This window comes from Kogia breviceps, chromosome 12 (assembly GCF_026419965.1).
Source record: "Kogia breviceps isolate mKogBre1 chromosome 12, mKogBre1 haplotype 1, whole genome shotgun sequence".
Taxonomy (NCBI): Eukaryota; Metazoa; Chordata; class Mammalia; order Artiodactyla; family Physeteridae; genus Kogia; species Kogia breviceps.
In genome coordinates, this window is record NC_081321.1 from 97,219,989 (window position 1) to 97,230,946 (window position 10,958).

The 10,958-nt window shown below is 52.1% G+C and overlaps 1 protein-coding gene across 4 annotated transcripts; it reads right to left on the reverse strand.

Moving 5' to 3' along the window:
- Window positions 1–1,804: 1,804 nt before the first annotated feature.
- MCAT (malonyl-CoA-acyl carrier protein transacylase) lies at window positions 1,805–10,958 on the reverse strand. Of its 4 annotated transcripts, XR_010835957.1 has the most exons (5): window positions 10,461–10,955; window positions 9,180–9,267; window positions 6,340–6,557; window positions 2,593–3,113; window positions 1,805–2,510 (listed from the first exon to the last, which is right to left on the reverse strand). XR_010835957.1 is itself a non-coding variant. In XM_059080940.2 (4 exons), the coding sequence occupies exons 1-4, from the start codon at window positions 10,878–10,880 to the stop codon at window positions 2,694–2,696; spliced, it is 1,146 nt and encodes a 381-aa protein (XP_058936923.1). In that variant the 5' UTR covers window positions 10,881–10,958; the 3' UTR covers window positions 1,805–2,693. The 4 variants fall into 4 exon arrangements, 2 of the variants coding, with proteins under 2 accessions (XP_058936923.1, XP_058936924.1); XR_010835958.1 differs by lacking the exon at window positions 6,340–6,557; XM_059080940.2 differs by having other exon boundaries at window positions 1,805–3,113; window positions 10,461–10,958.

Genomic DNA, 10,958 nt, shown 5'->3' on the forward strand with positions numbered 1-10,958 from the left:
GGCCTCGTGATTCCTAGAGAATTTGCACACAATGCCCCCCATCTCCTGCAGCAGTTCTATGGCAGGCCCCGGGGCACTGCCGCACGCATAGCGGGCACACAGACCACTGGAGGGCAGCGGTGCCCAGTTCCAGGTAGACCTGGGGAGTCAAGTGGCTGGAAGGAGAAGCAGGCCAAGGTTCTCCACGGACATGGAACCAGAGATGTGGTGGCAGGTGCGAGTCCCAACTCGGGGTGGACTAGATCCTGCGGACCAAGGACAGCACTGGTATCTTCCCCAAGGGGGCAGGAACTGTCCAAGGTTCTGCCAAGGAACAGGATGTAGGGTCCAACATGGCCCCCAGGCCCTCACCCTAGGACTCCTCCCAAAGCTCCCTTCACAATCCCCCGCCTCTGTCACGTGTCCAGATTCAGGGTCAGCAGGGGCAGGGGAAGGGCCTGCCCACCCAACCCTCCAGGGCTCCTGTAGCAGAGATGCAGGCCTGCCCACCTGCATCCCTGAGTTCCCTCCTACTGGGCAGCCCTTGAGGCAAAGAGCTGTGTCCAGAGGAGCAGTAAGGCCTGCAGGCAGGCCCGCCCGCCCGCCCTCCACCGCTACTCCGGCTCCCTTGCGTGGGACTGTACCCAGAGCTGCCCACAGACCAGCCAGACACCCACAGCCTGGACCGTGCAGGGAGCTCGCTTTCTCAAAGCTCTTAGCAAAGGGGATTCCAACAGCCTCAGCATTGTTTAAAAACAATAACAAAGTTCTCTGTGAAGGTTTGAAATTTTCTACAACAAAGTTTGAAGAAATATAATAGTTCTTTCTTCATTGTGCTCCAAAGAGCACGCAAACTCAGGCCGTGGTGAAAACTGGGTTCTGTGGCAATATGTGCAGTGGTTCTCGGCGTGGAAGGGCTGTGGGAACGTGTGGGCATATTTGGGGTCACAATGCCTGGAAATGCTACTGCCATGTAATGGCTAGGGGCCAGGACAGCTGCCCACAAGCGCGGGACGGTCCCATACAATGAAGACCAGTTCTGCTCAAAGGCCAACAGGGCCCCAGTTGAGAAACACAGAACTAAAAATGAGAAACCCTCAGGAGTTTGGGGTTTGAGTTTGAATCACTTTGCTGTAAACCGGAAACTGATACAACACTGTAAATCAACGAGACTTCAATGAAAAAAGAGAAACCCTCCCCAGGGTTTGACATGTGCCTACACAACAGCACCATTTAAAGACAAGCTCAGGGGACTTCCCTGGTGGTCCAGTGGTTAAGACTTCCCCTTCCAACGCACGGGGTGCAGGTTCAATCCCTGGTAGGGGAGCTAAGATCCCACATGCCTCGAGGCCAAAAAACCAAAGCAAAACAAGCAATATTGTACCAAGTTCAATAAAGACTAAAAATGGTCCACATCAACAACAACAACAACAAAAAAGGGCTTCCCTGGTGGCGCAGTGGTTAAGAATCCACCTGCCAATGCAGGGGACACGGGTTCGAGCCCTGGTCCGGGAAGATCCCACATGCCACGGAGCAACTAAGCCCGTGAACCACAACTACTGAAGCCCGCGCGCCTAGAGCCCACGCTCCACAAGAGAAGCCACCGCAATGAGAAGCCCGCGCACCTCAACAAAGGGTGGCCCCCGCTCGCCGCAACTAGAGAGAGCCCGTGTGCAGGCAACAAAGACCCAATGCAGCCACAAATAAAAAATAAATTAATTTTAAAAAAATGTTTAAAAATCCCCCAAAAGACAAGCTCAGAGATTTCATTCCCAATATGGTTTTCCTACTATTGCTGAATAATGAAAAAAATCACCCAAGAAGCTTAGAATTACTCATATTTAATATCGATATTAGGAGCAGGGTCTGCGCCCTGCTCCTGGAGTGGAGCAGCTGAGGATAAGCTCTGCGGGTGGGCCTGAGCCGAAGCAGGCCCCGGGCACACAGCAGGCACTCCATGATTGCAGTCTAAAGGGATGACTGGGGGTGGGGGAGGAAACAGGGCCCTCAGCCGCCCTCCCTGCACCACTCCCTCCTTGCTAAAGGACCCTCTTCCCTACCAAGGCAGAGGCCGCTCACTCCCAGGCATACAGCAGGCACTCAATACTTTCTGTGCGGTAAGTAAACAGATGGGGTCCCGGGTCTCCCAACTGTTGAGTGAAGGGGTGGACGGTATGGCTGCCAAAGCCCACTGGGTCCTAAAGCCCTTTCAGTGACAAAGGAGCTAAGGCTTTGGCCGTGTGTGGCCAGAGGATGCTGGGGCAGCAGAGGAGCCCGTCTGGCACTGGTCAGCCTTGTGGCCATGCCACCTGCCCACAGCACCCACACGGCAGCAGGCCAGGCCTTCCCAGTCATCAGAACACACCTGCCAGCCAGGTCGTTCCAGCCCCTTGCACAGAGGAGCCCCTGAGCCCCCGAGAGGCGGAGGGGCCTGCCCAAGAGGCAGGGCAGGAACTCACCAGTCTTCACAGAACCGTCACGGCTGCGTCGCTCCCCAGCACTCGAACGTGTTTCAAGCGGGGAGAAATGGACTGTGTCATGTAAAGAAATACTCATTTTCAGTGCTCTTTATGTGGCATTCAAAGCACTCTGCAAACAATCCCTCCCAATCACCTGGAGGCGGTGGCCTGGCTGGGCTCGGCCCATTGGAGCCCCTTCGGCCTCCTCAGCCACGCTCCCTCCACGCCAAGGTCCTCTGGAGGCCGCTACAGGTTCTAGTCCAGGTCCTCGTCAGCCTCCTGCACCTCCACGTGACTGTAGGACCTCCAGGCCTGCAGGTTACAGCTCTTCAGGATGCTTCCCAGCTGCTTCCCAGGTCCTACTTCAAAAGTTTTGGGGAACTTGGTGCCTTTCTTCCTCTCATAGATGGCATGCATCGTCTGCTCCCACTTCACCGGGGAGACCACCTGCTGGACCAGCAATTTCTGGATGTGTTTGGGATGCATGTATCTGTTCCCATTAACGTTTGAGTGGACGGACACCAGAGGCTTCTTGACATCAATTGCCTTTAAAACTTGTGCCAGGGGCTCCAAAGCTGGCTCCATGAGGCTGGTATGGAACCCACCGCTAACCGGCAACATCTTGGTGCGTCTGAAGTGATACTTGGAGGAATTCTTCTGGAGAAACTGCAGAGCCTGGAAGCAAAAGAAGGGAGGTTTAAGCCAAGCGAATCTTAGGGGAAGAAACACACAGAGAGGCAGTCACCACTGGCTGATGTCATCACAGTCCTACGTATAGGATATGCTTATCTCTACACACCAGCACATGTTATTTCATCCTGCACAGTTGCAAAGTCAGTGTCCCAGAAGCCCTCACTAGCCCGGTGGCCCCAGGCAACCTCTTTGAACTTCTTTTACTCCATCCATAAAATGAGCACAATTTCACCTACTTCATAAAGTTGCTGGGAAGTGATCAAATAGGAGGTATCTGATGAACGAAAAAGCAGTAGTATCTAGTAAGTGTTAGTTTTCAATTAGAATTCTGCTACTCTTCGTATTTTTTTTTTTTTTTTTTTTTTGCGGTATGCGGGCCTCTCACTGTTGTGGCCTCTCCCATTGCGGAGCACAGGCTCCGGACGCACAGGCTCAGCGGCCATGGCTCACGGGCCCAGCCGCTCCGTGGCATGTGGGATCCTCCCGGGCCGGGGCACGAACCCGCGTCCCCTGCATCGGCAGGCGGACTCCCAACCACTGCGCCACCAGGGAAGTCCTCTTCATTATTTTTTTAAGCCTGTTTTCTTGTTACTCCATAACCTTCAAGATGAAAATTCACAAGATTCCAAGCCTCATTTTACAATCCAAGGTCTGAAACCCCTCATGTGGGGTTCTCTAGAGAAGACAAGAGCTTGATTAAAAGGGGCCTCTGGGACTAACAGGCCCAAACTTAGAACCACGTGCAAACATCTTTAAAATAGGATATATTCAGAGACCCTGTGCCCTCAGGACACAGCCCAAGGCCTACCACCCTGACAGCCCTTCACTGGGATCCACCAAAGGCCTTCCTATGCACTAAACCGTCTGCCACGTCCCTCCAACCTGACACCATCCACGGCCTGCTCAGAAGCTGGGCCAGCTGCTCCAGAAGACTCAAGCTTAAGTCATGGCAGCTGCATGACCTTGGGCACTTTTACTTTACCTGTCAGTGCCTTAGTTTCCTCACCTGTAAAATGGTGATAACAACAATAGTTATCTCAGAGGGCTATGAAGAGCTATGCTTGGTATGCAAACCCTATAGAAGGGTAGCAATTATTAACTTGTTACCAAGCCCATCCATGTCCCCTGGAAAAAATACTGCAGGCTCTGGAGTTCCCTGGTGGCCGAGTGGTTAGGATTCCAGGCTTTCACTACGGTGGCCCGGGTTCAATCCCTGACTGAGGAACCGAGATCCTGCAAGCTGTGCGGCACGGCAAAACAAACAAAAAAACAAAACAAAACCCAAAATACAGCAGGGGAGCTGGCTACTTGTGCCCCCGAAAGGCAGGAGGGATTACTATTTTGGGTTGGATGGCGCCCGCCCGCCCGTCTCTGTGGGCCCCGCCCCGCAGGAGTTTAGCCCGCTGCCCAGGCGCGGCCAGTTCAGTCCCAGGCTCATCACGCGCCACCTCCCTCCGCCGTGAGTGAGTCCATCTGTTCACACCGAGGCTGCTCGGCCGCCGGAGCCTTGGGGCGAAATCCAAGTGGAGCCGAGCCCAGCCCAGCGAACTGTCATGGAGGGTGAACCATGCGTGTGGGAAGCCCGGAGGGGTCTAGGCTGAGCTGACTGACCTGGTGCTTCACACCCAATTCCACGCCCCACCCGCCCCCGCCTCACCGAGGGACGCGCCCCCAGCGCCTCTCTGAACGGGACACTCTTGGACTTCACAGCCCAAGCCCTTCCCGCCACGCCCGGACACTTCTGATCACCGGCATCTACGGAGACAGCTGCTCAGTGGCACTTCCGCACCGCTGCCACGGCCTCCAAGCGCGTTCCGGGGGAAGTCTCCGGATTCATCCCACTCAAGTCCCAGGTCAGGGCCACAGGAGTCAAGGACACAGCCTCAGGGTCCCGAGGCTCCTGTGGCTGGCTCTCAGGCCAGGCATGGGTCTAGCAAAGGGCAAGGAGTTTTTTCACACCCACTGTTGGAAAGGGACTCACCTGCTCAGGGGACCCTGCCCACACCTGAGCTCTTTCCTGTAGCACGTCCAACAGCACCAAAGGCCAAACCTGGGAATCCCAGGAATCGCCACCTGCACTGGATGCCCAACTGTCTGGGAGCCCGGGAGGGAGACTCCTGCCTTGACTGGGGGGCCCCTCCTGGCCCACTTACGGGCTTCCTTCCAAGGCTATTAATGGGAATAAGCAACCAGTTCCGTGATTCGCTTGGGGCCACCGTAGCTGGTCTTCCCGTCATCTCAGAACTGCCCCAGAGGCTCTCACTGATTCAGAGGAGATACGTAAGGACACCTGCGTACCGGCAAGGCCTTAACAGGGAGATGAACCAGCCTGGTCAAGTGGAGGAAACCTGGACTTCAGAGGGACGTGGACGGGAGCTCTCACCCTGCCTCCACCACCACTAAGCACTTGGCTCTCTGCCTCCGCTTCCCGGTGTAGAGTTCCCGTCCACAGAGCACAGAGCCAGACGGAGGACCGGAGGCAAGACGGGGAAGCACCATCCAGTCTGCACTCGACGCTCCCGAGCCAGGCACACGGTACAGAACTGCCCCTTCCGTCGGGCGCTCCTGTCTGCCTGGGATGCCCCTGCTCTTGGCAACCCCATCCTCCAGGCACCGCCTCCTGGCACCCTGGCAGTCAGCCTGACCCTTACTGTGCCCCGAAACCTGGAGTCATCCGTTCACAGCCAGCCTTCCCTTGACGGCAGGAACCCCGGCTGATGCGTCCGTGTGTCCTCAGCGCTTGCCACAGAGGAGCTGCCCGAGAAAGGATGTCTGGGGCAGCAGTGAGCGGAAGGACGGACAGAAGGAAAGCGTGCAAAAACAGACACCTAAGAGAAAGTAGAGCAGGGCAGAGTAACCCGCAGGAACCAGCTTCTCTCTCTAAAGAAGCAACTGGATCAGAGGCTGTGAGAAGCCCAGAATGTGTCACAGGAAGGCCCTGGAGATCATCTGCTCCAGCCCCTTTACTTTCCACGTGGGCTGGGAATTTGCCCAAGGTCTGTACGTGGTGGAGCGGAGACAGTACCCCAGCCTCCTGCCTCTCTCTGCAGTGCTTGCTCCACCACACACACCCCTGGCCCCCAGATGCCTCCCAAGGACCAGGGCTGGGCACAGCACCTGTTATGCTCTGTGCACTCCCAGGTGTGGAATAATTCCAACCTTCTGTACTGGACTGGGGTCTAGGACGGTTGCTCCCGTGAACACCAACCTCCAGGTGTCCTGAGATCACCCTGCAGTCAGGAAAGAGGTAGTTGGACACCTCGCACACGGGGTTCTCTATGCCCAAAGTCTTGCAGTGCTCCTGGGCTTCCAGACAGGCAAAGGTGAACTTGGACTGAGGCTGGCCGAGGACGGACAACATCCCACTGGGGACAGCTTCCGAGGCTTCCTGCATGGCCTCAGCTCGGATTTTCACTGCATACAAACCTACCCAGAGAGAAGTGCATTTGGAAAAATCAAGGCACGTAATGGAGACGAGAAGCCCAGACCCAAAAAACAAAGCACAAATTCCACACAGTGTGCTGGAGACATTGATATTGGTATCCATCACCAGTCTACAAGCTGCAGTTCTACGTATCTGAACCATACATATATGGTACCACCATCGTTAAAAGGCAGGGTGCTGTCCCTGGTACAACCTCCGTGTCCACTGACAGATGGATAAAGATGACGTGGTACATATATATGATGAAATATTAGTCTAAAAAAGAATGAAATAATGCCATTTGCAGCAACACGGCTGGACCTAGAGATGATCATACTAAGTGAAGTTAGAAAGAGAAAGACAAATACCACGTATCACTTACATGTGGAACCTAAAATACGACACAAATGAACATATCTACGAAGCACAAACAGACTGAAATATAGAGAACAGACTCGTGGCTGCCAAGGGGGAGGGAACGTGGGGGAGGGAAGGATTGGGAGTTCGGGATTAGCACGTGCAAACTATTATATACAGGATGGATAAACAACAAGGTCCTACTGTATAGCACAGGGATATATATCCAATATCCTGTGATAAACCATAATGGAAAAGAATATGAAAAAGAATACACATGTATAACTGAATCACTTTGCTGTAGAGCAGAAATTAGCACAACATTGTAAATCAACTATACTTCAATAAAATTTAAAAACAAAACAAAAAAGAATGGACTGCAATTACTGGACAGCTATCATTCCTGGTCCGGGGCCTGCTCCCTGCTGGGGAGGGAGATGACCAGACCAAGGAGTGGTTAAGGGACTAATCCAGGGTTTGATGGGACAACAAAGTCTGAGGAACAAACCCTGCACCCCTTCTCTCTAACACACCTTCATTCACCCGGCACCGTATATGTCTGTACTGGACTTTTAGCCCTTACACAAGCAGAGCTGTGGAGCAAATACATTAAAAGCCTGTGTTAGCAGGCAGGAGAGAACCCACGGGAACGTGGCAACCCTCCCAGGCAGGCATTAAATAACTATGCAAATTGTCAAGTGAAAAAAACACAGAATGTCAATAATCCTGCAAATTACATATACATAAAACTGTATTTGTATAGAATAGTTTTACTAGGATGTGGGAATATGAAAATTTTTTTCCACTTCCTTGATAATGCTTCCTTCCTATAATGCTGTTTCAGAAAACAATGAGGTGAATGTCACATAAAATATAACCAGTTTCAAGTGTATAATTCAGTGGTATTTGTTGTGTTCGTGTTGTACAACCACCAGCTCTAGTTTAAAACTTTCCATCAGCCCATAAAACACCTCATTTCTCCTTCCCTCCATCCCCGGTAACCTCTAATCTGTTGTCTCTCTGGATTTATGTATTCTGGACATTTCATATAAAAATATGTGATTTTTGTGTCTGGCTTCTTTCACTTAGCATGTTTTGGATGTTCATCCACACTGCAACATAAGTATTTCATTTCTTTTTATGGCTGAATAATATTCCACTGGATGGATCTACCACAATTTGTTTATCCATTCATCTGATTATGGACATTTGGATCATTTCCACCTTTTGGCTCTTATGAATAATGCTATTATAAACATCTGTGTACAAGTTTTTCTGTGCGTACATATGTTTTCATTTCTTAGGTATAGACCTGTGAGTAGAACTATTGGGTCACATGGTAATTCTATGCTTAACTTGAGGAACCACCAAATTGTTTTCCGCAATGGCTGTACCACTTTACATTTCACCAACAATGTGTGAGGTTCCTACATCCTTGTCAACACTTATTATTTTCCCCTTTTGTTTTTTAAATTAAAGCCATCCCAGTGGGTATGAAGTAGTGCCCCACTGTGGTTTTGATTTGCATTTCCCTAATGATTGGTAATGTTGCACATCTTTTCATGTGCTTATTGGTCCTTCGTATATCTTCTTTGGAGAAATGTCTATTCAAGTCCTTTGTATTTAACTATAAGCAAAAATGTTTACCTGTTTATACACAAAAATCTTAAGAAGTGGAACTGATATGGCTCAAGATCAAACACTGATTTATTCTTTTTCACTTAATGAGAATCTATTGGTGATCTACCACATGACAGGCACTGGAGGTACATGAGTGGACTAAGAATGCACATAAGTAGTGGGAGACACTAAAGCAAGAAAATTTCACAAGACTACAAGAAGAAAGAAATTCCCTGATGAACCCTTCAAGCTTAAAAGGGAATCAAGGTGAAGTCTGGTCCTCAGGTCCCATTATCACCCCCACCCATGGCTCCCTTCTCTATTACCCCTGAGTAGGTCCAGAATTATTTTTGGCAGTGCCCCTTGTCCTCAGTAAGCCAAGCAAGACAATACCCCATGCATAAAACCAAACCTTGGGACTTCCCTGGTGTTCCAATGGTTAAGAATCCGCCTCTCAATGCAGGGACGTGGGTTCGATCCCTGGTCACGGAACTAAGATCCCACATGCCACAGGGTAACTAAGCCCATGTGCTCTGGAGCCCGTGCTCCACAATGAAAGATCCCCCATGCCACAACTAAGACTCGATGTAGCCAAACAAATAAATATTTTTTAAAAAAACGAAAAAACCAAACCTCTTCCTATGTACCTTCACAAAATTCCATGGCTCCAGCAAACACTAGGGCTGCAAATTCTCCCACACTGAATCCAGCAGCAGCAACACAGTTTTCAATAACCTGCAGTGACACATGCAGAAGAACATGAGGCGAAGTTCTCAGGCGAGTTCAGTCCGGGCATCTGCACTTGCAAGCTGACAGGGGTTCAGCAGTTCAGTGAGCCAGGTTCTGCTGGCCTGGTGCTCCAGCTAGAAGACAACACACAGAAGTGGCCTTGACTATCACTGATCCAGCCCTTTACTGATGAGGAACTTCAACTGGCAAGGCAAGTTAAAGTCTACTGGCGGACTCCTTGGTTGAGCTGTGATGCCAACCCAGGGCTCTGGATTCTCTTGCTTCTGTCCTGGTGCTGCCTCTCAGGCTGATGGAGACAAAGGATGCTAAGTACAGAAGTTAACAGCATGACCTTCAGAGTCACCTCTGGATTTGACTTTTAGCCTGGGAGAGTTCCCTAACGTCTGCGCCTCAGTTATCTCATCTGTGAAGTGGGGAGAGCAGCAGGACCGACCTCACAGGGCTGCTGAGAGAATTACATGGAGATAACACCCCTAAATCGCTCAGCACAGACCTGGCCCGGGACAGGCACTGGATGAATGTTATTATCATGACTCGACATGACCACTTAAACTAATTCCTTTAATATCTCTGAGTCTTCCTTCCTTACCCACAAAGTAACAGTACTTACCTCACAAGGTTGTTGTGAGGATGAAATGGGGTAAAGTACGAGCTTAACATTTACTGTGTGATAATAAATATTAATAGCAATCATTTCACAACTTCAAGTGAACTGAGACTTTCAGATATCACCTTCTCAATGATCCTTCCTTTCAGGGTGAAGCTTAATCCTTCTAAAATCATTTAGTAATTAATTAAATGATTAAGGATCATTTAAAATCTCAACCCGGCCCTCCACTCCCTGGCCCCTTTCCCTGCTCTATTCTTCTTTCTGAAACACTTATCTTTAACACACTACGCAATTTACATAGCATATTTATTCTCTATTATCTATCTCCTTGCCCTAACATGCAAGCTCCCCAAGCGTACGGATCCTTGTTTTGTTTGTTGTAGGCTGTATCCCCTGGGCCTACAACAGAGCCCGGCACGGGTAGGAACTCAGTGAGGATCTGCCAAACAGATATGCCGTTGGAGCACGCCGGCCTGGCAGGCTGGAGCTTCGGCTGGACCGCGACCTAGCTGGGAGAGCTCGGGCACAGCCCATTCTCCCCGGCCTGCCACCGGGCCTCGGGCCTCACCGCGGGCTGCAGGTGATGCAATTTCTCGACGGCGGCCAGCGAAGCCACGAAGACGGCGGGCTGGCAGTGCACGGTGCGGTCCAGGGCCTCCTGAGGCCCATGCAGGCTCAGCTCCAGCAAGTCGTAGCCCAGCACGCGGCGGGCGGCGGCGTAGAGCTCGCGGACGCGCGGGTAGCGGAGCAGACCGCGGCCCATGCCCACCATCTGGCTGCCCTGGCCGGGGAAGAGCAGCACCGAGCACTGGCCCGGCAACCGCCGCACCGAGGCCTCCCGGGGCCCTTCCTCCGCCGCTGTCGCATCTCGCAGCAGCTTCTCCACGTCCACCGCGCCCGGGGGAGGCACCGGGAGGCTCGAGGCGCCGCGGCGGCAGCTCACGCCCCGGCCCCAGGCCCACGCAACCCGCGCGACCCGGACGTTCATGCTGAGGAACCGGCCCCACGAGCGTTACCAGGGCGACCGAGGCCCGACTGCGGCGGCGCAGCGCCGCGCGGTCCTTGA

What these genes read in the sequence shown, in the direction of transcription:
- MCAT (XM_059080940.2), bottom strand. Translation starts at nt 10,880, where the DNA reads ATGAACGTCCGGGTCGCGCGGGTTGCGTGGGCCTGGGGCCGGGGCGTG. An exon ending in TGCATCACCTGCAGCCCGCG is followed by an intron (nt 9,268 to 10,460) that starts GTGAGGCCCGAG and finishes GTGTCACTGCAG; the next exon opens with GTTATTGAAAACTGTGTTGC. An exon ending in TGATCTCAGGACACCTGGAG is followed by an intron (nt 3,114 to 6,339) that starts GTTGGTGTTCAC and finishes TTTTGCTTCCAG; the next exon opens with GCTCTGCAGTTTCTCCAGAA.